The 26,688-nt window shown below is 33.9% G+C and overlaps 1 protein-coding gene across 3 annotated transcripts in view; it reads left to right on the plus strand.

Annotated features, from left to right (window-relative positions):
* LOC129797375 (hormone receptor 4) overlaps positions 1 to 26,688 on the plus strand; it is a 49,707-nt gene that overhangs the window by 14,403 nt on the left and 8,616 nt on the right. The window contains exons 1-2 of one of the 3 annotated variants that reach the window (XM_055839858.1): positions 23,625 to 23,799; positions 23,873 to 24,878. The exons of 1 other annotated variant lie outside the window; for it this stretch is intronic. In XM_055839858.1, the coding sequence (XP_055695833.1) occupies positions 24,866 to 24,878 (13 nt within the window). In that variant the 5' untranslated portion in view covers positions 23,625 to 23,799; positions 23,873 to 24,865. Of the gene's footprint in view, positions 1 to 21,635; positions 24,879 to 26,688 lie in introns of those variants that run through there. One more of the 3 variants, XM_055839857.1, reaches the window with a different exon arrangement.

Consider the following 26,688-nt stretch of genomic DNA (forward strand, 5'->3'; position numbering starts at 1 on the left):
GGAAAAATCCTCGGCCATCTTCCAACAGAATTTACACCGCAAAACAGCCTATCTCAAAATAGTTTCTCTCTCTACAAAGGCACGCACTAAACATTTCGTGGATGAAATCAAAGGCAAAAAAACCTAATGAGAGAAGATGGAAAATGCATGACCCTCGTGAAATGGAAGAAATATTGCATAATTCGAAGCATTTTTTCACTCTTCTTTCTCATAAGGCGCAACTCAACACTATCGCATTCAAAATGGCGACACAATAGCCATAATGGCGGTCTTGACTCTTGACTGTGTTGCTGCCATTTGATTGCTTTTTAACACACAAAAATTATTTCGTCACCATCTCCAGCAATTCCACAGCGGAATTCACACAATAAATAAATTTAATGAATGTTGCGAGCATCACGAGACAGACTTTTTACAAGTGAACCACCTACGTTAGTAGAAGAGACACAAAGATGGTGGCATGATTTGAGTGCAAATCAGATACATTTGTGTACAAAATCTAGCATGAATGCAAAATCCAGTGGATATGGGATTCGCAAATAAGTAAAAAACAAGAAATGAATGGAATTTATAAAAAAAATTGATATTTTGTGTTCTATTTTTATTTTTATTAAGATTACGGATAAAAAACTTATAAAAACTACAAGACCTTAAAAAAAACTAAATCAAATATGACAGATTAAAGTTACAGAATATTTATATCCCTTTTGTAATTTTTGTTTTGTTACTTACAGTAATTTGCGATCTTTTATGCTTCAGCATAAGATAAATATTGCAAAAAAAACTTTAAAAAATAAAATCGACACGGTGGAGACACATTGTTGCATTTTCTTCCCACAGTAAAAAAAGTAGGTATGTGACAGAAAAGACTAATGAATATTATTTCTTATATTTTGTGTGTGTTGTGTGCTTTTTTGACCTTTAATTTCGCCCCAGAAATGGTCATGTAATTATCAACTTGGTAGCGGCTTATACGAAAGATTAAAAGAGCAAAAAAAGTTTCGGAAACGATTTATAAGAAAGATTAAGAAAAAAAACGAAAAAAAATCTCATAGTGAAAGTAAATATTACTTATATTTTTGTCAATAAAAAAAAAACATCCACCCTTCCATGTTATGTGTGTATTTATAGATTAATATAGTTGTTGCTAATGTTCGTTTTGTCGGAACCTTATTGATTTGGGGAGAGGAGCTAAATTTACACAAGTTGGAGGCAAACGGTATTGAATATTATTTGGGGTTTCTGACCTTTCACCTACTTTCCTTTGCACATTTTCCCTCACGTACGATTTTTCGTCCTTTTGCCGAGCCAACCGAGCAGAAGGGGTGTAGTCAATAAATCGATAAAGAAGCAGATTTAACCACTTTCATGCAACACGAATTTTTACTACAAATACAAATCGCTTTTACATTAAATCCTTAGCTATATTTTACTCTATTTGATAACGAAGGACGAACCAATTCTATTTTACAATTTAAAAAAACATAGTTTTATAATTCAAGAATTAATAAAATATTCTACGGATACGATACTCTTGATATACCTAAATTTAGAATTATTAGGTTTGATCGGACATTGGTGTTACTTATAATTTTTTTTTTACAAAAAAGGATACTACAATAATTCACCACACAATAGTCAATTGTATTTCAACAATATATAAATGTGCTGGTTGTATGTATATTTTCAACTCAACGTACGTATTACAAACCCACTTTTTGACACTCAAAAGTCAAAGCTAAAGCGTGAATCACTCACTTAGAGTTAACCCTCAGAATGTCATCCATTGGCCAACAAAGTATTTGTAAAATGCGGAAGCGTCTAAAATGTAGAACAAGTTGAACAATAAACCATTAAAATTTTTCCAATAAAACGACTTTCCATCTAGTGGCAGGAAAAAGGCTTAAAATGTGTACGAAGCGCAAAAAGTGTGCAATATTGTTTGCTTTTAAACTATGTAGAAAAGAAAGAAAATCATAAGATTAAAGAATATGTCCTGTACACAATTGTTAGAACATAAAGATTAGCATATAAGGAAAAACGAGTAATGTTACAATGGAGTCAATTTTATGCTTTTTCCATCCATTGAATTTCTTTATGGTTCATTGTTCCTGAAAGAAAACTTTGATATTGATTTATGAAAAAAAAGCGCAATATCCGGATCTAATAAATATATAATGCATACCTATACTATTTCTAAACTATATGCAGCTTTTCACTCTCAATTTATTGTCATGTCTTCTCGTTCTTTTCACACGCACTTCGTGGCAGAATTTTTTTTTGCCCATTTGTGCGCTACACAAAATGTAGAGCACACAAATAAAGTGATGGAGTGCAGTGAAATTATTCATAGGTTATGTGAATATTCTATTAAAGCATGTGCTTCCTTCCAATTTAGCGACACAATTTCATTTCCGTGCATTTTGTCTACTAGCTCTCACTAAAAACCATATAGGTACCCCCCCACTCCCACAATCGCATCAATATTTTAAAGCACCTTTTTTTGTCACAACAAAAATTAAATTTTATTTTCAAAGTAGCAATGAGGAAAAAAAAGTGCCACAGAAAGCACACAACTATTCTGCTCTATTTAACTTCTTTATTTTTTCTGCAATTTTCACTATTATTTGTGTAATATTCACGAGCTCACACCTCTTTTAACTCGCCCTCTTTCTAATCATGTACACTGCATGACGAGATACACTCACGAAAGGAAATGTTGAACCGTTTTCTAGTCCTAACGATTTAACTAACGATCTTAATGTTAATGATAGATTTTCTATTTGATTGAAAGGCATATTGGCTTAGTTAGTCCGTTATTGAAACCAGGCTTCAGTTTTTTAAGTCATGCTTTTAGGCCGATCTTAAGTTTTTTAAAGGTTTTAAGGTTAGGTTTTTTTTAGGTTTTTTTTCTTCAAAATGTAGCTGACCGTTTTAGCACATCGATGTCAGTAAAGGTGATTCAAAAATGCTTTCAACCCCTCTTCAACATAATCTAATCTAAAAATCTAGAAAGCCTGGCTATAAAACTAGTTTGACAAATTTTTAGCAATTTTAGAGGTGCCTAAAAATTTGAATTCTAATATAAGAAAATCTATGTCTAACTAGAGAAACTTAAACCTAGCCTGAAAACTTGAACCCAACTTAGAAAACTAAAGCCTACTTAAAGAAAACTTGAGCCTAACTTAGAAAACCAAACACTTGTTTAAGAAACCTTAAACCTAGCTTAGGACACTTTTTAACTTAAATGACTTAAATCATTACATCTTTTATTTTAAAAACTAACTCTCTATATTCCAAATCCTAATAGAATTTTGTAATGTATTTACTTTTTCATTGATAAGTTATAATTTTCCGTTGAGTCTAAATTTATTTCGTACAGTGTTCCATGACAAGCAGGAACATAGTTGCAACTTTCACTTGCTATATTTAAATTTGGTGTCCATATGAATAATATTCTAAAAAGTTTTTGCTCTGCTCGCCATTTAGGTTTATATTTAATTTCATTTTTCTTGGTATCTTCATTTCCATATAAGCGAGACGGCATTTGTTTACTTCCCTCTCGCTCTTCCCAATTGTTCCCTTATTCCCTCAATCTCTCTTTAACGCACATGAGCGAGGAAAGAGAAATGCTATATGCTGTGTGGAGTTTAGAAATAGAAAATACATCAAATGCTTTTTACACAAACAAAACGTCGGGTTCAACGTCTGACCTATTTTTCATTTTTCTCGTCAAAGCGCGTGCCTGTGTGAGTCTCCCCGAGAGATTCTGTTCCTATACTCGAAAGACAGGAGAGAATGAAGAAAAAATAATATACGAAACACATACACACGTAAGCGAAAAGCTTCATTTAAAATGTCTGTTTGGTTCTTTTGGGGCGGGAAGAAGTGCGTAAAACGGGAATCGTTGTACTACGTTTGTGGTTTATGATTTTTCATTTTGAGAAAAACACACATTTCTAAAACATCTTCTTCTACAGCTTATTAGAAGAAAATCAAAAAGGAAAATTCACTGTGAGAATTTCCTCTGTCGTCTCCATGTTGCGCAAATCGATTTTGGAAGAGAGCACATTTCTGCACAAATGTGCTCCTTTTCTGTTATCCTCATACGTACTTGTAGTTCACGAAAAATTCCACCCAACAAGTAAATAACTTTTTAAAGTTTTGCTAGTTAAAAAAAAAAGAATTCTTTGGATGAATGCAAAAGTTCGATTCTTGATGCATTTCTCAACATTTTTTTTCACAGCCAAAGTGAGAAAATCCGCAGAAAAGCTTATACAAAAAGAAATGATTTCGATGCAACTTTTATTAAATTTCTCAATATGTTTTTGACATTGGTGCTTGAAATATCTGTAAGTTGCGCAATATCACGATTTTTTCATGCTGTCGCGTTCCAAATTTTTTTTTCTCTTTTAATACGATGGCGAAACAATTTTCCACGATCACCGAAAATGAAAGAAACAACACACTAAAAAATACGAAATGCTTTGTGTAAAAAAAAAGAGAGAGTAAAAAGCATGGTGTAAAGACTCTACAGGTGTGGCCAATTCGGGCTCAAAATTTGGTCTGAAAATCTAGTTCGTCGAAATCCCCAGCGATAACAAAAAGTCCCCAAGGGATTTTGGCGGGCTTTTTGGTGGCCCGGAAATTGCCCCTTAGAGGGATGTTGTGAGCCCCATATTTCCCGTGGGGACCCCAATGGGCCCAAGAATGCCATTCTGAGCCACGAAAATGCCATTCTTGGGCAAAAATGTTGATTTTTTCGCACTGACTCACCTGCCGATTTTCACATCACTTTTGGCCATTTGGGGCGCTTTTGTGCCCCAAAAACCACCTGGGGCACAAGATATGGGCATTTCCCGGAGCCCCACTGCACTTTCCGGCCACGTCACCGTAAATTTTGACCATTTCTTGCACATTTAATAACACCGCGAAAAACACCAAATGCGCACTGCGCTGAAAATTTTATGCGGCGGCTCGTGAATTTTCTCAAATGAATTTCTCCGATTTCTCTCGTATAAAGGACAAATTATGAGGAGCTTCGAAGAATATTCTTTCCCACATTCTGGGCTTATTTTAAAGATCCATCGCACCAAATTTGGCCAAGAGGAAGATAATTTATAATTCTGCTAAATTTCCCATTTTTTTCTCCTTCAAGAATTGATTCTTTGAGAAATTCTTTTCCCTCAAAAAAATCATTTTTCTTAAACTCTTTCAGAAGAACTTCTTATCAGAATGAATTTATGAGGGAAATGATTCCTCAAAGTTTTAATTCCTTCAAGAAAATCATTAAATAAATAAATCAATTTCAATTAATTTCAATTTTTTTCTCCTTCAAGAATTAATTCTTTGTGAAATTCTCTTTTTCTTAGACTCTTTCAGAAGAACTTCTTATCACAATGAATTTATGAGGGAAATGATTTCTCAAAGTTTTAATTCCTTCAAGAAAATCATTAAATAAATAAATCAATTTCAATTAATTTGAATTTTTTTCTCCTTCAAGAATTAATTCTTTGAGAAATTCTTTTCCCTCAAAAAAATCATTTTTCTTAAACTCTTTCAGAAGAACTTCTTATCACAATGAATTTATGAGGGAAATGATTTCTCAAAGTTTTAATTCCTTCAAGAAAATCATTAAATAAATAAATCAATTTCAATTAATTTGAATTTTTTTCTCCTTCAAGAATTGATTCTTTGAGAAATTCTTTTCCCTCAAAAAAATCATTTTTCTTAATCTCTTTCAGAAAAACTTCTTATCACAATGAATTTATGAGGGAAATGATTCCTCAAAGTTTTAATTCCTTCAAGAAAATCATTAAATAAATAAATCAATTTGAATTAATTTCAATTTTTTTCTCCTTCAAGAATTGATTCTTTGTGAAATTCTCTTTTTCTTAGACTCTTTCAGAAGAACTTCTTATCAAAATGATGTTTTGGAGAAATTGATTCCTCAAGAATTAATTCTTTGACAAATTATCTGGGTAAAAAGAATAATTATATTCATAAAAATATTTTTCATCAATATTAAATTAATTCAACTTTTTCCTCTTTTGAGAATTAATTCATTTTTTTGGGAAATTCTTTTTCTTCAATAATTTCTTTTTTCTCATTTTACACTTTTTGAATTTTAGAGTCAACTTCTAAAAGAATGATTATTCTCCTTATCAAAATGAAAATTTATTGGAAATTTATTTCCATCAAAAATTAATTCATTTCTCTCCTTCTGCAGAATTATTTTCTTACGATTTTTTACAAAGAATTTATTTGACCAAATTTTGATTTTTAAGTATTTCGCCAATTTTTTTGAATTTCTTTATCATTCGCCAAGACTGTGATTTGGCCATGGTATGATTTTTACTCTTTTACTCTCACACCCAACCTTTAATGTTGCAGATGACATTTTTTACCATTTTTTTTTCTTTGACCTCTTCAGTGTTGATTTCTGTGCATGAAAAATACCAAAAATTCAGACAAAAATACATTTTTTTTTTAAATTTTTTCACAAACAAAATATAAACTTCTGCAACACCCGCTTTCCATCAGCCAAGTTATTGTTGCCAATGATTCGAAATTTTTCCTTAGAGCTTAATGAAAAACATTCTTAAATAGATTAGAAAGCGAAAATATTGCTGATAAAAAAATTAACAGTTCCATCTGCAACTCCACAAATTACCACCACCACCACCAATTCACGAATCAATGGCCACAGAAGAACCTCCTCTCAATTAGAATAAAAAATGATTCAATTTTATTTCTATCACTTCATTCTTTGTCTTTTCATCAATCTGCAAGAACCATCTGCAACACTTTACCAAGAACCTACATGACTGCATTAACCCTCGAGGTGCATGCCCAGAATCCCATAAATGCAATGCAAATCAAATACCACGGTCATTTCTTGAACAAATAATTAATATTTGCAAGCGCTTGGGTGGAAAATTGAGATCAATTTGTGCCTGTAAGTCATCAGTTGAGAAATGGCATAGTCGATAGACGACTGGGGCTAACGTTTTACAGGCCAGGGATCAAATCCGGCCACTTGAATTCCTTTTTCTCCCTCAAATTTCCTTTTTACCACCAAATTCACATTGATTTGCTCCCCATTCGCCATTTGTGGTCATTTGGCGTGGGGCTGAGGACACATACATCATGGATGATGGTCAATTTCTTTGGTTTAACACCTTTGGATTTTTTTTTGATTTTTTATTCGCAAAATAATCCATTTCTGAGTAAATTGAGGAAGTTTATGTGCTTATATGTTTGTGTTGGGAGTTGTTGGCATTCATGGTAAATACCATGTTCCTCCGGAGTTAAATAGTGTTAAAGAAGTCTCAATTAATTCACATTTAAATGAATTAAATCATTAGCATTTAAATTCATATTTAATCATTCCTTCACAATTATTTTTTAAACCAATAATGGTGTGGTGACTTGTCTACCACGATGGTAAGAGTGACAAAGAAGTGCAAGAAGAATTATCCTTGAAAGTTTCATCCCCAAAATCAATTCAAGGGGCTATCCTGATGGAAGTTTTCGTGGAAAATTTCAATGGTCATCCCCTCAAGTGTTGTATACATTGGCAAAGAAGTTTATATTAAAAGCAATTGATTTTTTTTTTAAATAATAAAGAGAAAAGTGAAGAGTCATAAAAATCACCGTGTGCAAAATTCACAAAGCTCTTGCATTTACTCTCTAGTTCTTGGAATTAAAATAAATCTCTTGCAAAACTTTAAGGGTCAATATCTCCGAATCCCCATTACCGATTTCCTTTAAATTTTGTTATGTTGTAGCAGGACTAAATAATAATCCTTTACCAGTCCGAAAATGAAGAAAATCTATGTCGCCGTTTAGAAGATATAGCAATTTAAAAAATTCTTGAATTTGAAAAGTTCTAAGAGCCATATCTCTTGAACGGTCTGTCCGATTTTGCTAATCTTGGTATCAAATTAAAGGTTTTGCAAAACTCTACAACTTTCTAGAACACCAAAACCTCCAAAACTATTCCTCCGGGACAAAAAATGCCAAAAACCGTTTTGGTAAAACAAAAAGTCGCCATTTTGTGTTCTAGGTGACCTTAAATATCACTGAGATATATATCAAACTATAGCTGGTTTCAATACCTTTCCAAAATTAGTCAAGAAATTTCTGTAGGTCTTATAGAACCAGAGATATGACCATTTTTATCCATCAAATTGCCGAATTTTATGAAAAAAATCAAATTTGTCTACCAATTCCGCTCACAAATCGCATTACAACGTATAAACCAACTTCAACACGTTGTGGGACACCAACTCTTATAACTGGACGCGTTATGATTGACTTTCTTTCTGAAATATCAATTTTTATTGTAAACATTTCTTATTCAAAAAATCTCTTCTTCAAACCTCTGTCTTTTTTTAAACTTAACAAGATGCTTTTAAAATGTTATGATACCCTCTTTTTTCCTTTTTAAAATTAATTCTCAATATGATTTTGTGAAATATTACTATTTTATGGATTTTTCGATTGGCAAATCTGGTAATAATTAAAAATTGTAATAATATTCTTTGCAAAATTTTCATACAAGATTCCACATTGGATCACATTTGGTGATCTGGCGCCCATTGATTTTCTTAAATATAAAACAAATCGCGTGGGTCTGATTTGCAAATTTTTTCTTATTAATTTAAAATAAAATGATCAAATTAAGTCTAAAGCCAATTCATTGAATTTTTACTCACAATACATTTATTTTAAAGGAAAACGTTTTAGCTGTGTTTCTTTCAGACACAGCTTTTGTGTACCGAGCAAAATCGAAAGTCGTCAGATCGGGCTCAAACTTGGGATGAGCACGAATTAGGGTCCCCACATTCCAAAAAACGTATGCGCCAAAAATAAGTTTTTTCCGGCCGGCCGTCCGGCCGTCCGTCTGGCCGTCCGTCCGGCCGTCCGGATTCCAAACTTAAATTGCAAGAGAACGGTGATAGATAGAGACTTGCGGTAAACGGCAAAGTTTAAATATCGACCTGAAGAAATCCGATTATGAGGTCAAATCCACCCCCCCACCCCCACGTCCGCCATTTTGAATAACCTCAAAATTTTGTTTTCGCTATATCTCAGCCCCTGTATTAGCTAAAAATCTGAAATTTTTATATGTTGTAGGGGCCATCAAGAACTTTCCAACGATACCTCATTTTTGAAAATCGGTCAAGCCGTTTAGTCAATATGGCCGCCACAATTTTTCATCGAAAATCGACCATAACTCGAAAACGGCTTGACCGATTTTGATCAACCCGGGGTCAAATGAAAGCTCTCAACAAACCCTACAACTCTCTGGAACATACGAAGTTTCAAAAGTGACCGCTAGGGGGCCAAAAATCAAAAACAAAATTTTCGATTAGTTTTCGATGAATATCTCGAAAACGACGACATAAATTTTTTTCATTTTTTGATATGTTGTAGCTGACCATATTATCTAGCTCCATGCCAAAAATGAAGAAAATCTATGGATCCGTTCTCGAGATATAGCCTTCCAAAGTTGGCATGTCATATCTCGGGTTCTACAAGTCCGATCTTGATCAACTCAAGCGCAAATGAAAGGTTTCGTGAAAACCTACAAATGTCTAGAACATTGCAACTTCGAGAAATGACCGCAAGAGGCGCTAAAGTCAAAAACAAAGTTTTCGAAAATTTCGAACTCGAATTTTTCGAAAATGGCGACATAATTTTTTTTCATTTTTCGATATGTTATAGCTGACTTCAAGACCTTTCAAACAAAAAAAAATTTATGAAAATCTATGGATCCGTTCTCGAGATATGGCCTTCCAAACATTTCTTAGGGTATGACTTTTCAACTTTTCCCGACTTTGCGCGTATTTAAATTTATTCGCGTTCTAGTTTGCTCTCACAAAATTGGTACACTGAAAGAAACACAGCTCCCGTAAGCTTGGTCAGCTTACCAGTACATTTTTATTTGTCAAATGGAAAGTTAATCTTGAAATTTCCCCAAATTTTTTTTTATTATTACGGGTTCCATCCATTTAGATCATTTAGATGACCCCCCCCCCAAATTATGTGTTGATGGTTTTTGGAACTCTACAATACTTTGGACAATAAGATATTAAAAGCCGAAAAATAAACAGGACAACTTGTATTCAGCAAGGATCAGCAAATCACAAACATACATGTTTTTAATAACGTGCCCTTCAAAATTAATTCTCTTTAAATTAACTTATTCCTATTCCTTAAAAATCTGTTGATTTGCCTTTATTTTCAATAAAATCAATTTCTTTACATATAATAAATTTAGGTAATTAGGTTATTAATCTAAATGTTTAATAATTTTATTTTTTGAATAATTTCTTATTTAAAATTCTTTCTAATTTATTTTGTATTAAAATCATTTTCATTAGCATCGTTGCAAAATGATCAGAGAAAAACTTCAATATTTTTTTTCTTAAAAGTGAGAAAAGAATATTGTTACAGAGTTATCACCAACAATTAGCAGTCTACAATATATCATTTAATTCATTCATTTTCTTTAGAAAAAAAATCGATAATAAGCCCTAATTCAAAATTAAAATCTATTTAATTATTATATTTTGTATAGAAATTTTTTAGCATTAAAAATAAAGTTTGAAACTCCGCAGTATATTTTTCTAATATTTAATTAGTTGGTTGTTCCTCTGGAATTTCCATCTTAATAATAACTCACTCCCTTTGAAAGAATTAAAGATTTTCACAGGGGGTAACCGACTATGCTTAGAATGTACCGCGAGACTGCACCGCGAGTGGCAAGAGTGGCAATGAAAAAGTGGCAGGAAGTGCACCGCGAGTGGCAAGAGTCGGATACCCCCTGGATTTTCACTATATCATCACCAACTTTTTCCGTTATCACTTGATCTCCAAAGACTATTTGTGAGCCAAGATAACAGGGAGAGAGTTGAGAAAAAGAGAAATTCATGAATTAATTTTAATTGATAGGGGAACGTGGCCCAAATCGGACCGCCGCCCAATTGCGACCGCCCCTTTTTCTCGTAAATGACGAAATATTATAAAATTAGTTTCACTACATTATGAAGATATTATAGTAAGGTAATGTTAGCGCCTAAAATAAATTAATTTGGTACACAACAGGGCAAATTAAAAATCAAAATTCATTTTCAGCACTTGGCCGACATTTTCTGATTTTAGAAACTAAGTTGATATGAGTTTTTTTCCCACTATTATGTCTCATATTATGCCGCGTTTATGTAGCTTAGAGGGTCTAGTTTATTACTTGATTTACAATTTTTTGAAAGATTTTAGGCATTTTAAGTAATTAAGTGAAAATGTAATACATGCAGAATGGTCTAATTGCGACCCCCAAAATGTTTCAATTCGGACCGTCTATTTCCACCATTCACCACGGTAAAGCAGTCGCGCATGCGTGTAGTGGTGTGGAAGTGTCTCTCTCACACAGACCGCGCTGTGTTTTGATTTCGGGAAAATCAATATTTTTTCACGTTTATTGAAAGTTTTTTCGCAGTGAAAATGTTCCTACAACCAAAAGGGAAAGCAGAAAGTGTAATTTACGCATTCCTCAGAAGAATTTTCGTGGATTTTCTGCGAATTACGTCAGTGAGTGCGCAATTGTCGGTGTGTGTGAAAGTGTGTGTAGTCACCTCAAGGGCGAAATGTCAAAACAAATGTGGGGAAGAATGAAAATAAATTCTTGATTTTCCGGCTTTTCCGGGTAATTCATGGCAGTTTCCCTATTTATAGTAGTGATAAATGTGATCTACTAGTGAAAAACCCACAAATTACGGCAAAAAAAGGGGGTCGCAATTGGAACACTCGGGGGGTCGTAATTAGAACACCGTGGTGAAAAAGTGCAATTTTAGCAACTTTTTTTAATTCCATTATTACTCAGAACAGGTAAGAGATAGAATGTTTGCATCTATAGAACAAAGTTAGCCTATTAAATGACCTTTCCAATGGTACCAAACTTGGGAAGATTTAATTCATTTTAATATAACTTTTTTCAGTCCTTCTGAAACAGAATTTAGGGGGTCGCAATTGGGCCACGTTCCCCTATAAAAATTTTCAAAGAAAATACTGAAAAAAAAAAAACAATTTATTAACTTCTTTGTCAACTATATATGTGTATACAACACTTGAGGGGATGACCATTGAAATTTTCCACGAAAACTTCCATCAGGATAGCCCCTTGAATTGATTTTGGGGATGAAACTTTCAAGGATAATTCTTCTTGCACTTCTTTGTCACTCTTACCATCGTGGTAGACAAGTCACCACACCATTATTGGTTTAAAAAATAATTGTGAAGGAATGATTAAATATGAATTTAAATGCTAATGATTTAATTCATTTAAATGTGAATTAATTGAGACTTCTTTAACACTATTTAACTCCGGAGGAACATGGTATTTACCATGAATGCCAACAACTCCCAACACAAACATATAAGCACATAAACTTCCTCAATTTACTCAGAAATGGATTATTTTGCGAATAAAAAATCAAAAAAAAATCCAAAGGTGTTAAACCAAAGAAATTGACCATCATCCATGATGTATGTGTCCTCAGCCCCACGCCAAATGACCACAAATGGCGAATGGGGAGCAAATCAATGTGAATTTGGTGGTAAAAAGGGAATTTGAGGGAGAAAAAGGAATTCAAGTGGCCGGATTTGATCCCTGGCCTGTAAAACGTTAGCCCCAGTCGTCTATCGACTATGCCATTTCTCAACTGATGACTTACAGGCACAAATTGATCTCAATTTTCCACCCAAGCGCTTGCAAATATTAATTATTTGTTCAAGAAATGACCGTGGTATTTGATTTGCATTGCATTTATGGGATTCTGGGCATGCACCTCGAGGGTTAATGCAGTCATGTAGGTTCTTGGTAAAGTGTTGCAGATGGTTCTTGCAGATTGATGAAAAGACAAAGAATGAAGTGATAGAAATAAAATTGAATCATTTTTTATTCTAATTGAGAGGAGGTTCTTCTGTGGCCATTGATTCGTGAATTGGTGGTGGTGGTGGTAATTTGTGGAGTTGCAGATGGAACTGTTAATTTTTTTATCAGCAATATTTTCGCTTTCTAATCTATTTAAGAATGTTTTTCATTAAGCTCTAAGGAAAAATTTCGAATCATTGGCAACAATAACTTGGCTGATGGAAAGCGGGTGTTGCAGAAGTTTATATTTTGTTTGTGAAAAAATTTAAAAAAAAAATGTATTTTTGTCTGAATTTTTGGTATTTTTCATGCACAGAAATCAACACTGAAGAGGTCAAAGAAAAAAAAATGGTAAAAAATGTCATCTGCAACATTAAAGGTTGGGTGTGAGAGTAAAAGAGTAAAAATCATACCATGGCCAAATCACAGTCTTGGCGAATGATAAAGAAATTCAAAAAAATTGGCGAAATACTTAAAAATCAAAATTTGGTCAAATAAATTCTTTGTAAAAAATCGTAAGAAAATAATTCTGCAGAAGGAGAGAAATGAATTAATTTTTGATGGAAATAAATTTCCAATAAATTTTCATTTTGATAAGGAGAATAATCATTCTTTTAGAAGTTGACTCTAAAATTCAAAAAGTGTAAAATGAGAAAAAAGAAATTATTGAAGAAAAAGAATTTCCCAAAAAAATGAATTAATTCTCAAAAGAGGAAAAAGTTGAATTAATTTAATATTGATGAAAAATATTTTTATGAATATAATTATTCTTTTTACCCAGATAATTTGTCAAAGAATTAATTCTTGAGGAATCAATTTCTCCAAAACATCATTTTGATAAGAAGTTCTTCTGAAAGAGTCTAAGAAAAAGAGAATTTCACAAAGAATCAATTCTTGAAGGAGAAAAAAATTGAAATTAATTCTAATTAATTAATTTATTTAATGATTTTCTTGAAGGAATTAAAACTTTGAGGAATCATTTCCCTCATAAATTCATTCTGATAAGAAGTTCTTCTGAAAGAGTTTAAGAAAAATGATTTTTTTGAGGGAAAGGAATTTCTCAAAGAATTAATTCTTGAAGGAGAAAAAAATTGAAATTAATTGAAATTGATTTATTTATTTAATGATTTTCTTGAAGGAATTAAAACTTTGAGGAATCATTTCCCTCATAAATTCATTGTGATAAGAAGTTCTTCTGAAAGAGTTTAAGAAAAATGATTTTTTTGAGGGAAAAGAATTTCTCAAAGAATTAATTCTTGAAGGAGAAAAAAATTGAAATTAATTGAAATTGATTTATTTATTTAATGATTTTCTTGAAGGAATTAAAACTTTGAGGAATCATTTCCCTCATAAATTCATTCTGATAAGAAGTTCTTCTGAAAGAGTTTAAGAAAAATGATTTTTTTGAGGGAAAAGAATTTCTCAAAGAATCAATTCTTGAAGGAGAAAAAAATTCAAATTAATTGAAATTGATTTATTTATTTAATGATTTTCTTGAAGGAATTAAAACTTTGAGAAATCATTTCCCTCATAAATTCATTGTGATAAGAAGTTCTTCTGAAAGAGTTTAAGAAAAATGATTTTTTTGAGGGAAAAGAATTTCTCAAAGAATTAATTCTTGAAGGAGAAAAAAATTCAAATTAATTGAAATTGATTTATTTATTTAATGATTTTCTTGAAGGAATTAAAACTTTGAGAAATCATTTCCCTCATAAATTCATTGTGATAAGAAGTTCTTCTGAAAGAGTCTAAGAAAAAGAGAATTTCACAAAGAATTAATTCTTGAAGGAGAAAAAAATTGAAATTAATTGAAATTGATTTATTTATTTAATGATTTTCTTGAAGGAATTAAAACTTTGAGGAATCATTTCCCTCATAAATTCATTCTGATAAGAAGTTCTTCTGAAAGAGTTTAAGAAAAATGATTTTTTTGAGGGAAAAGAATTTCTCAAAGAATCAATTCTTGAAGGAGAAAAAAATGGGAAATTTAGCAGAATTATAAATTATCTTCCTCTTGGCCAAATTTGGTGCGATGGATCTTTAAAATAAGCCCAGAATGTGGGAAAGAATATTCTTCGAAGCTCCTCATAATTTGTCCTTTATACGAGAGAAATCGGAGAAATTCATTTGAGAAAATTCACGAGCCGCCGCATAAAATTTTCAGCGCAGTGCGCATTTGGTGTTTTTCGCGGTGTTATTAAATGTGCAAGAAATGGTCAAAATTTACGGTGACGTGGCCGGAAAGTGCAGTGGGGCTCCGGGAAATGCCCATATCTTGTGCCCCAGGTGGTTTTTGGGGCACAAAAGCGCCCCAAATGGCCAAAAGTGATGTGAAAATCGGCAGGTGAGTCAGTGCGAAAAAATCAACATTTTTGCCCAAGAATGGCATTTTCGTGGCTCAGAATGGCATTCTTGGGCCCATTGGGGTCCCCACGGGAAATATGGGGCTCACAACATCCCTCTAAGGGGCAATTTCCGGGCCACCAAAAAGCCCGCCAAAATCCCTTGGGGACTTTTTGTTATCGCTGGGGATTTCGACGAACTAGATTTTCAGACCAAATTTTGAGCCCGAATTGGCCACACCTGTAGAGTCTTTACACCATGGTAAAAAGCCATTATTACTTGTAACAGCTCTCATTTGTATGAGCCAGCGATTAGCTTGTAGAGAATATTTTTTTTCTTTTTAATTTTTCTGAAATTTCACACAAAAATAATGCTTAAAGAATTTATTTATTATTATTAAAAATACTCAAATGGGGACTATTTCCCATTCCTTCTTTAATAAAAACGTGTGACAACTACACAGATGACTCCAAGCTTCTGTAATCATAGGAGAAATTTTCTTTCTTTTATGATAAATCTTGCTAATCCAACTTTGTAATTATGTAAGAGCCTGAAGATGAAAATAAATTATTCAAAACGTCGCTGATTGCAAAAAATGTAGAGTTTTCTTTGTTTAACTTCCTGATCGCTTTTCCAATGATTGTTCCAGCAAAGTTATTCAAAAGCGATTAATTACAACAAAAAAGCTCCAATTTTGTATCAATTGAGAGCTATATGATCACCATGGAAAGTGAGCATACAGAGAATACTGATAAGGTAGAATTTTATGGTGGTTGAGTAGGTGGTAGCTGAAAGCTTAAATCTCAGCTCAGCAGTACTAAATCACACCATAATGCTATATATTGCACAAGATTTTAAAGAAAATCCGGAAAAATTGAGGGTTTAGCTTCTAACCTTAAAGTTAGATCTCATCGTAAGGCATGGAAAGCACACTACGATCGTCAATTTCGCAATGGTAGACATTTCATGTGATGTGAAATGAAACACCTCATTATTAAATAAAATTTTTCCTCGTCTATTTGCTGAAGTGAAGTGCACAAACTGCACATTACATTATTTTCTATTAAAGAGTGAGAGACATTGCCTCAATCCAAACCAATGTGTCTCTTACGTAATGTGAACGATGTGAAATTTTCAATTAAAAAGACAGCCCCCTCCTTCTAACCTAACGTTCGCCCCCCATTCCCAAAAGCAAACCATAAAGAAAGAGGTAAGAGAGAGAAAAGAAAAATTATTAGACAGCTTGTGAGCTAAAAAGTCTTTTTACAAAACTGCTTCCTATGTGAGTCTCACTCCATCGAACACGATCCAACCATACCACCTTTCGCTCTCTGTACAAGATATGTGAAAAAACCTCTTTCTCTCTCACCTCACGCCGCGCGAGATTGCAACACTCTCACCTTCTCTTGCGATCATTTCCATCACGCCAATTTCATATACGATAACTTCTCAGCCTCATATATACATTTATTACGTAAAAGTAACATTAACCTCACTCTCCCGTACACCACTCTCGAAGGTGTTCCCAAGTAAGAGACTTTTCAAATATTTCAAAATACCTTCTCCCTCCATGTACCACACCACAAATCACCGTCTAACACCATTTAAACATTTGCTAAATCATAGGGTGACTGACCGCCATTGATTTTGGCTCTAACCACGATTATCCAAGAGCTGTGTGTGAATCTCTTTCGTAATGGCCTTTCATTAAACATTAACATTTACAAAAAAACAACACTTTTATGCTTTTCAAGGGGGATCGTTATCCAAATTGTTAAACCAAAAAGAAATGTAGTTAGGTAGGTTTTACTTTAGGCTCCTTTCAAATCCTTATTTTTGCTAAATAGATTCCTTAAATCGAGTGAATAAAATAATAGGCTTAAATTGTTTTTTTTCTAATCCATATGTGATCTGAACAATATATACACATATGTAGGTATTTCCTTAATCATATACAGATAATAAGCAATTCATCATAAGAAGCGCGAAATTTGAATACAAAGCCCACCCTGTGGGTAGGTGAATGAAGAAGAAATGTATTGGAAACCTTTCCAATGTTACTTTACTTTCCAATTTAGGCCTCTTTTACTCCCATACGCCTCCCCATTGTTTGTTCATACTGTTGGCAGGGCAAAAATGGTGTACACATTGGTGGAATAATAAATAAGAAATGAAGAAAAAAACCGAAACAAGTATTAAAAAGAAAAAAAATGGTGAACTGAACGTTGAAATTTCCGCGCTCTCGCTGTTGTGCAACAAATGGCTGCTGCTGGTTTTGTTGATTTGCCAACAACTTGCGAGTACATATTGAACACCAAAAGACACCAACACAGTCATGACAAAAGAGAAAGCGGTTTTGGCCATGATCCTGTGACTTGACTTGTATATTTGAGAGCTGTTTGCAGCGCACAATTGTGAGATGATCGTGCACATTTTGATTGTGGTTTTTTTTCTTTACTTTTGCAATGATCGAAAACTTTTCCCTGATATAAGGCACACGTTTTTTTTCTTCAATTTTCTTTGCTCATCGCATATATTCTACAAATTGCATAATCCAAGGAAATGTCCAAAATAGATCACCATCGCATGCAGAGAAAAAGTTCATTAACTGACGATGTAAGAGCGATTAAGGACAGTAACGAAAATTATGGAAAATGCATTTAAATGATTTCTTTTCAGTAGAAAAATACTTGGTGTTGGCCACGAAGTGGAACACCAACTAATTATTTTATTATCTCAAGAAATCCTTGTAAATAAGGTTTAGGGAAGTGTCGAGCTTAATTTTTTTTTAAAAATCCGATATGTATTCAGATCATCAAGATTTTCATAACAAAAAAATGACTTCTTTGAGCTTTTGAAACTTTTAAAAGAAAAAATTCTTTGGACATGTTCTCATATTTTTGAACGCTGTCTTTATTGCAACATCGCATGAAAGTGATCTCGTGGCTATTTTTAATACAAATTTCCCAAACTTGATCTTTCTGGATGGTGAGCGTAAGTGCGGGGGATCCGACTGCGATTAATGATCCCCACACTCCAATGACAATGGCCCCATGAAATTGGCATTTGACGCACCTTCCACGCAGACACGATATAATCTGAGGAAGAGTGAAAGTGATCGATGATCGTACAAGAGTGATCTTTAGACCTCCGAAAAGAGTGAAAGTATTTTTCATACGTCATCCAGTGTAAGCGCCTTTTACAGAAGTAGGTATACATAATACACCACATCGTTTGTGTGATGTTCGACCAAGCACAGATATAATGACTGATCAGCACGACGATCTCAGGGCAGGAATTTAAAATTCCATATGAATGCATAATTAGCTTCCCAAGATGTTTATTGCAAAGATCATGCGAAAACAAGGCAAGAAATTAATAATCAAAACATTTTATTTTTGCAAAAGACATCGTTAAAATTTTCAGCTGCTCAAAATATATTAACGTGTAATATGTACTCAATTACCCAATATAGAGTATTAATGGGTTTTCTGAGCCCTTTAATTGAGTGCAAAACACGGACAAAATGTGTGAAACACCCTCTGAAATGCTAAAAAAATTCTATAAAATATTTCGTTAAATATTTCACACGAATCCCTCCATATCCAATCCCGATTCTCAATGGCACGTCCTGTTTCTCCACACTGACTAAAGCGGGAGGCCGTTTTGGGGCCAGAGGGTGTGGAAGGGGCGGAAAATCGATATGTGCGACTCCCAGCATGAGTGTATGTTTCCCGGAATCCTTCAACTCACGTTGCCACGGTGTCGGCGGGCGGCCCAGGTCTTTGACCCAACTTGGAACTAGGTTAGTTGGTACCGAGCTCCATCATGCTGTGTGCGCGACAGTATTTTCCATACAGCACTCTCGCATACACACAAACACACTCACAGCGGAAAGCGCCACACTGCAAAGCTCATTGAAGCTACAAGAGAGAAAAAATTGCTATCTTCGCAATTTAATTTCTTTTTTTTTAGCTTACCCCGTATAGTCACGATATTTAATTATTGACAAAGAAATCAGGCTGCAGCAGCAATTTTCAATTCCTTTCATCGAGAACAAGGATGAAATACATAGACAGAATACCATGAAAAGCTTTGAAGATGTGCTAAAAGCTTTTTTCTTTTCAACACACACCTTATTTTCATTCTCAACGGAGCAAGTAGCAGAGGAATTTATTGATTTTAAAATTCTTAAATTACACAGATATAGAGTTTGAAAATCATTGGTTGAGCTAAATATATCTGCATTATCATAAAATATAGGTGATTTAGAGATATTTCTAAAAATACATATTTTGCATGTCTGTTACAAAACGTAACATACATAACTCAAAAGAAAAGGTAATTAAAATTTTTATTGAAAAATTAAACATATTTTTCATTTATTAATTTAGATTTATTTTTCTTAAAAAAAAACTTTTTTTATTTAATTATTAGTAATAAATTATAAAACGAATTTTTTTTTTATTTTTTTATCAAGTCTTTATCAAGTTTTTAAAATTGAAAAAAACTATAAAAAATTTTTTCATAAAGAAACAAATCTAAATTAATAAAAAAAATACTAATTTTTTGAATAATTTTTTTTTAAATTTTTTTGTATATAATCTTGAACGGGTTATATTCTTTTTAAAAACATTTAAATAGAATTTTGATAATCAAAAATTTTTATTCAATAAAAAATAAGATCGTAAAATATTTTAAAAGAATTGCATACAAACTAAAACTTAAAAAAGATTTTATTCATTTTTCCCTCAATTAAATCGCTATATGGTTAGGTATGTTAAAAAGTAGATAATGGGCCTTATTCAGCGACCAAGAAACCCTTAAAATTCGCTTGAAATCTTGAAATTTCAGTACAAAATTCAAAGATTTCAAGGATTTCTTGGTCGCTGAATTAGGCCCAATACCAAATATTATTAAAATGAAAATTTTCGGAAGCGAAACATTCTTTTTTTAAGCCCAAATCTTGCAAACAGAAGATGCTAAATGATCTCAAAATACATAAGTGGCTTTTTGTTCTTTTTTTCTCCAAGTGGGTAAACTCATGCAAATGAATTTCAATTCGTCACTTTTACTTTTAACGACAATTCACGCGAGTGTAAATTCTCATGAAGAAAACTTTCACATCATTAATACAATCTTCACACATCTCTCGACATTTTTGTTAAACTATTCCCTCCCATTTTATCGCCATTTTTCTATTCCCCAGCATTTCGTGTGTACTCAAGAAATAAGGCAACACACAAAAAAAGAACTGAATGGCACTTTGGTGCATTTTTCCTGCTCACATCTCTTACATAATGCCAAGCATTTTGAGAGGTTCTCCACTCAAGTCACAAAATCACGTTTCTCCCCTCACGAGCTTTCACACATTTTGCAGTTTTACAGTGTCTGCTGGGTGGCGTTTGGAAAATCAGGAAGTAACGGTTTAACGGACATGAGGAAGTTCAATAAAATGCTGATTTGACTTGAAGAAAAAATAACAGCTATTCCTCATAAGTTATTTTGCCAGCAACTTGAAGGCACAAACACATTCTATAGGTTATTATCATGGTCAACAAGTGATGGCCTCGATTTTTATGCTCTTTAATTTATCTTTTCTTTTATTTTCTCTATTAAACTTCATATTGTAATGTGTTGAGCTTGACTCTTGAGTCATTCCATTTGTATTAGAACGACTTTTTCCATTTGGGTGGAGCTTGGAAAAACTCCACAAAGTGCATAAAGAAGATAAATGTGCACAAAATGTATTTGACGCCTGGTACCAGGCGTCCTCATTGCACCAAATCAAACTATGAATGAAATGTTCCATTTATGTTGGTTTTATATTTTCAAAATATTTTTCACGTATTTCTTAAGTACTTTTGGAAGACGTAGTGTGAAAATTTCAATGTGGAAATTCACGTGAACAAAAAAGCTGCAAAAATCCCTGACTTTTTAGAGGTCTTACGTTTGTATATAGAGAGTGAAAAGCACCGCTAAGTTGCAAAGGATCGTAGGTAGATTTGTAGTCATTAGAATTTTCATTTCCTCATTCCGTGTCATGTTAACGGTTTCAGTTGAGGTAAATATCGTGCAATAGCTGTAGCATTATGCTATACCCCATATAAAAAAATCACCTTCTCTCTTCCGTATTGAGCTTCTCACTCTCTCATGCATATTTTGCAATGTGAGAAACTTGTGCATTTTACATTTTCTTGTTGAGCTTATAACTTCGTCTTCGCAACTGCAATCCGTGGGAGGGCGTCCGCGGGTGGGGCGGGAGGTTAGGAGATCTCTGTCTCACTGTGTTAGTTGTATTAATAGAAAATTTTAATGGCATGATCACACTCCATCGTCATAGCATCATGAAACGTGATGGTGATTACGAAAGCTCCTATTCGCATTTCTTCGTGTCTATTTGAACTTTCGCTTTCAAAGTCTCGATCGTTTGTTACGCTATTGTTTTTTTTTCTTCGATTATCCCCAACTTCTTGTTTCTCACACATTTTGGGTCGTTTCTCTTGCAAATCCCATACCACCAGACGATGGATGCTAGAGAAGAGAAATCCCCACGATGATCGCAACACAGAGATTGTATTATAAGATCGCGATCTTGTGCAGAAATTTCATGTCACTCTCCCGATGACTTTGTTGCCGTCTTTACGTAATGTCTTGCACTCTTTCTTCCGCCTCTCTGAACTTTCTTTCTTCCATCATTTATTACTTTATTATTCACATCACACAGCAAAAGTAAAAAAAAAAGACAGCTTCACAGACGTGAAACTTTTACTTTCAATCTCAACGATCTCGATTTTGTCTTCACAATGCGGAAAAGGCAACTCCATGACATTTTGAGGTGATTCTCGACCATTTTGGCCTTTGCTCACCCAAATTTATAGCATCTCGACTTTCTCGCATGAAAATTTCCATTAGAATTTGAACTTTTCCTCCCATACTGCCTCACTAGTGCTTTGTGAGGAAAACTTTTTTTTTTCTATATTCTCGCCAGTATATAGTTTCTTTCCTCAACACTGCAAATGAGTCCCTCTCGTTTTTCTTGTAAGTGCAATTGATGTGCACAGTACACATGGTTGGTGGGTGACGTGGGGAGTCAAGGGGGTACTTTAGCATTCAGTTTTGTGTGTAGAAATCGTTTCTGGGTCAGTCGAAACGAACAGAAAACGACCGAGCCGATGACTCGGATTGAGCAGAAGGCAAGCGGAGAGTCCACAAGTGAATTGTCTGACTTGAAAAAAAAAGCGTTTATTGCTCCCAAGTTTTTCATTTAGTTGAAAAAAAAAAGAAATAACTTACTTTTGGGGGAAATTCTTGGAAAAATATCAAAGGAAACTAGTCGTTATATATAAAGCACATCAATATGAGCTTTTTGATTATATATCTAGTTGTTTTGACGAAAGAACTTAACGAAAGATCCTCTGCAAGATCTCATAAGTTGGCGGTTTTTTTCTAACAGTTCCTTGCAATTTTGTAATGTATATTTTTTTGGAGGAAAAATCAAATTCATTTTTTTTCATCTTTTAGAAATGCCCCCCTCCACACTTTCCATGCCTCTCAGTCACTCTCACTGAACAAGAGTGCAAAATTGAATGCCTATTTCATTTGCACTCACTAAAATTCCTCCACAAATCGTCCTCTCCCCCATTTTAATTCACTTCTACCAAGAGTTTGCGAGAGTGAGAGAGTTGGAGCTCCACCGTATGCGCGCCAAACGCCGACTTTTCGTTTTCATTCGGCTCTCCGGTTGGAAGACATTCAGTCGGTAACCTACTTTGTTCCGATTCGCACTTGTGTGTTAACGAAAAACCATCTCATTTTTGCCTCCTCAAAAATAACAGTCGTTTAACCGACACCGTGAAAATAATTCACAGGAGTGCTCAAAGCACTTCCTGCCGTGATATATAAATCCCATATTTGCAAAAAAAGGAAGAATTCATCCCAAATGTGGTTTTAGGAGTTGTGAAAGGATATTTTTGCATGGGAAATTTTTTTAAAAGTGTTTTGTGTGTGATTTGGGAGTTTTCCCCATGCATCTTTCGACGCACTTTGAGCACTTATCCCGCGCTTCAGCTCCATCACGCATCATGAAGGAGGTCACAGTGTTTTTCACACGCCTCCATTCACGTCATTTTCCATCCCAGGGATATATTAATCCCTTTTGGAAATAGTGGAATACACACAATCTCAGTTTTAGCTGACAAGAAAAAAATCACCTTCAACCCGCCAGAGCACTAAAAGTGTGTACATTTAGTGTGCAGTTTTCCACGTCCAACCTACCAAGTGCTTAAGTGCGAGAATTAGGGAAGAAAAAACATGGAGAGACTGGGATAAAATTGAAAAATTGAGAAAATCCATAAGTGTTGTTAATGTGAAATATTTTTTGGGTGGCAAATTTTTAAATTAGACGCAGTTTTACCATTGAACTTTACATTGAAAAGTCATAAAGTGTGAGAGAGTGAGAAACACAACCACCTTGAAATTCGGGAAATTCATTATGCAGAAAGCCAGCACGAGTTGTACGCGCAAAATACACACCAAATGAATTTAAAACTGATTTTTCGTGATTTTTTTTCTTCTCATTTAACCAAGAAAAACTAATAAACTTGCCCTGAGGAAAATTCCACACCCAAAAAAAGCCCCGCATTTCTGTGTGTACCATCATCGTCTTTATGAGAGACTAACTAAAGCTCTCCAAGATAATACGTAACCCGAAGACAAGGAAGAGCAAGGCATAATGTGCAAGTGAAAGTGTTTCAAGTGATTCGCAGATTTATTTTCTTTATTTTCTTCTCATTTGGTGCTCCACCACGGTGTTCCCACAGAGGTGAATATTATTCCCTCAAGTGACCACAGAAGAGACTGAAAGTGAAATTATATAGTAGTGTGGAAATACTATGAAGACGCAATTTACGAATTTATTCGTCGAAGCTAAAAAAGTTCGCAGTTGTTTATCTGTGTACGAGATAAAATCATTTTAGTTAATATGAGTAATATTTTACTACGTTACGCATCTACGAGAGAAACAAAGTAAGAGAGTCATTCTGTCCTCCCTGAGATCACAGGCGACTCATTAGATCGACGCGTTAACCGCTAAGATCGTTCGGTGTGCCTCACGAAGGAGGAAGAAGAGAATGTCAATGAGAAATCACTTCAGTAAAACAATCTCCGAATTTCCGCATGTGGATTTGCAACATTGACCTCCACGACCAAAGAACTCGCCATTTAGCGCGCCTTTGCTGTGGTGTTTCACACACCAACTTAAGAAGTGGGGGATCAAGATGCCACATAAGAGAAATGCTGAGGAAATGGCATATGGATTAATCATCAAGTGATATTGAATTTGAGAGACAAACTGTGTGCGTGTGTATTTGAGAACTCACGAAGAAAATATACCCTAAATATACATCAAAAAAAATTTTGTTGTTGTATCAACCCCTTCTGTGATTTGACAAGCTGAATTCATTTACAATTGTGCGCGAAAACGGAGGGGGGAACGCGGATCTGGAGCCTCCCCCGCATCAAGTACCTCCCGTCACGCCGACCAAGCGTCAAACTTCACCAACGCGACGGGAAATTCCTACAATGACATCTCTAGGTAAACACATTCCATATATACCCATCGAAAATCACATCCCTTTATAGTCGCTTAGCGATGTTTTGATTTTTTTTCTACAAAGAAAAAAAAACATTAAACTTTACATCTCACAATGACCTCTAAATAGACCCTTACGAAGAGAAAAACCCCCATACACACCAAGTGTGTGTATCATGCGAAGACAATAGCATCCACCTTGAGGAATACAAAGCAGACAAATAAGCAAATAACACACAAGTCATTTGCTTTATGAACTCCTCTTGAGAAATGTGATTTTGTACTTGAAAGATCGATTAAAGATCGTGGAGACAATAAAAAAAATGAAATATTAGAAATAGGTGAGATATGATGGAAAAAGATACTTATTGAGTTTAAGAATATAGAAGGGAAAAAACATTTTATAGAAAGTATCTAATCTCGGAGTGTGTAAATTTATTTTATTAAATTCAAGGAAAACGGATGAAAGCATTATATTGTTTGTAAAGTGTGCAATTTGTTGAAATAACGATCAGAGCTTTTTTTGTAGAGAAATTTTCTATATTGTTCTATTTTTAAGGAGAAACTTTTTAAACTTTTTTTTTCAGTTCATTGCACTAAACTAAAAATATCGTCAAGAATCTTTATTTCCTTATTGGTTCAACTTATCCTTTGTAGCAATCCTGAGACATCGCTAACATAAAATTACGTATAATTTAATACTGGAGGGGTGATTTACATCATGTAATTCCCGTCATGATTATTAAGATAAAAATATAACAAATCTATGTATATTTCTTTTATCTAGAATGTCTATTAACATCTAGAAAAGATTCTTGGTGTAATCAAAGGCATAGTTTAACACATTTAACGTGCCCAATCAATCCAAATTGAACTGTAATTTAGGTGGATTTTTCGGAATATTGAGTTGTTTAAACTATACTCCATTTTTTTAAAATATTATTTTAAAGGCATAATGTACTTACTTAACTGATACTGCAGCTGATCTTCAGCCTTTGGCCTGATGTAGAAGCGCCAGTGTGTCCTGGTCTGTCCTTATCATGGGATGTCGTTCGCCAGTTTATCATTTCTATTGACTTGACGACCTGGTTCACTCCTTCCCGGTCTTCTTGTATCCAAGAGAGCTTTCGGCATTAACGTCCTTTACCTCTTGGAAGCACTTCATTCGGTGTCAAAAATCCGTTGCAGGACACTTCCTCTTTAATACGGATAAGAGTTCACATTCATTAATTTCTATTAAGGGGCTATATTTCGCATAAGTATGTGAGTACTGGCAAAATCATAACCCTGTGTAGGAGTTTCCTCTTAATGGATAAGAAATACGTAGAATTCCGTTATGATGTTATTATATCGTACATTATCGTTGACTGAAGGTAAGATTCTGAAATCTTAATTTATAGTATTCCCTCTTTATCCTTACTTGACTGGTGAACTTCATTAAGGTTTAATTGAGTGTTATTTGGCGTTCATCCAAATCACGACTTTTTCGTATCTCATCCTTACTGATCCTGTAAATCCTTAGGGATATCCTATTGGGGGATCAAAATTACACAAAAATACTTTGAATCAGTAGAAATATTTTTTTAATACATAAAAGTATTACATACATTAAAATTCTATGTTCGAAAAGATATATAAATCTTGAAAAGCTTAATGAGCTTATATTGATACTACTACTATTCTATCGTTCACTATATGTAGTATAAATTTATATATCAGATTGACTGACTCATCTAACAGATGGTGAATCGAGAATTACATTTCCAAATGTTCTCAATGGGGAAGCTCCTGTTTGAATTCTTTGAGTGACACA

This window comes from Lutzomyia longipalpis, chromosome 1 (assembly GCF_024334085.1).
Source record: "Lutzomyia longipalpis isolate SR_M1_2022 chromosome 1, ASM2433408v1".
Taxonomy (NCBI): domain Eukaryota; kingdom Metazoa; phylum Arthropoda; class Insecta; order Diptera; family Psychodidae; genus Lutzomyia; species Lutzomyia longipalpis.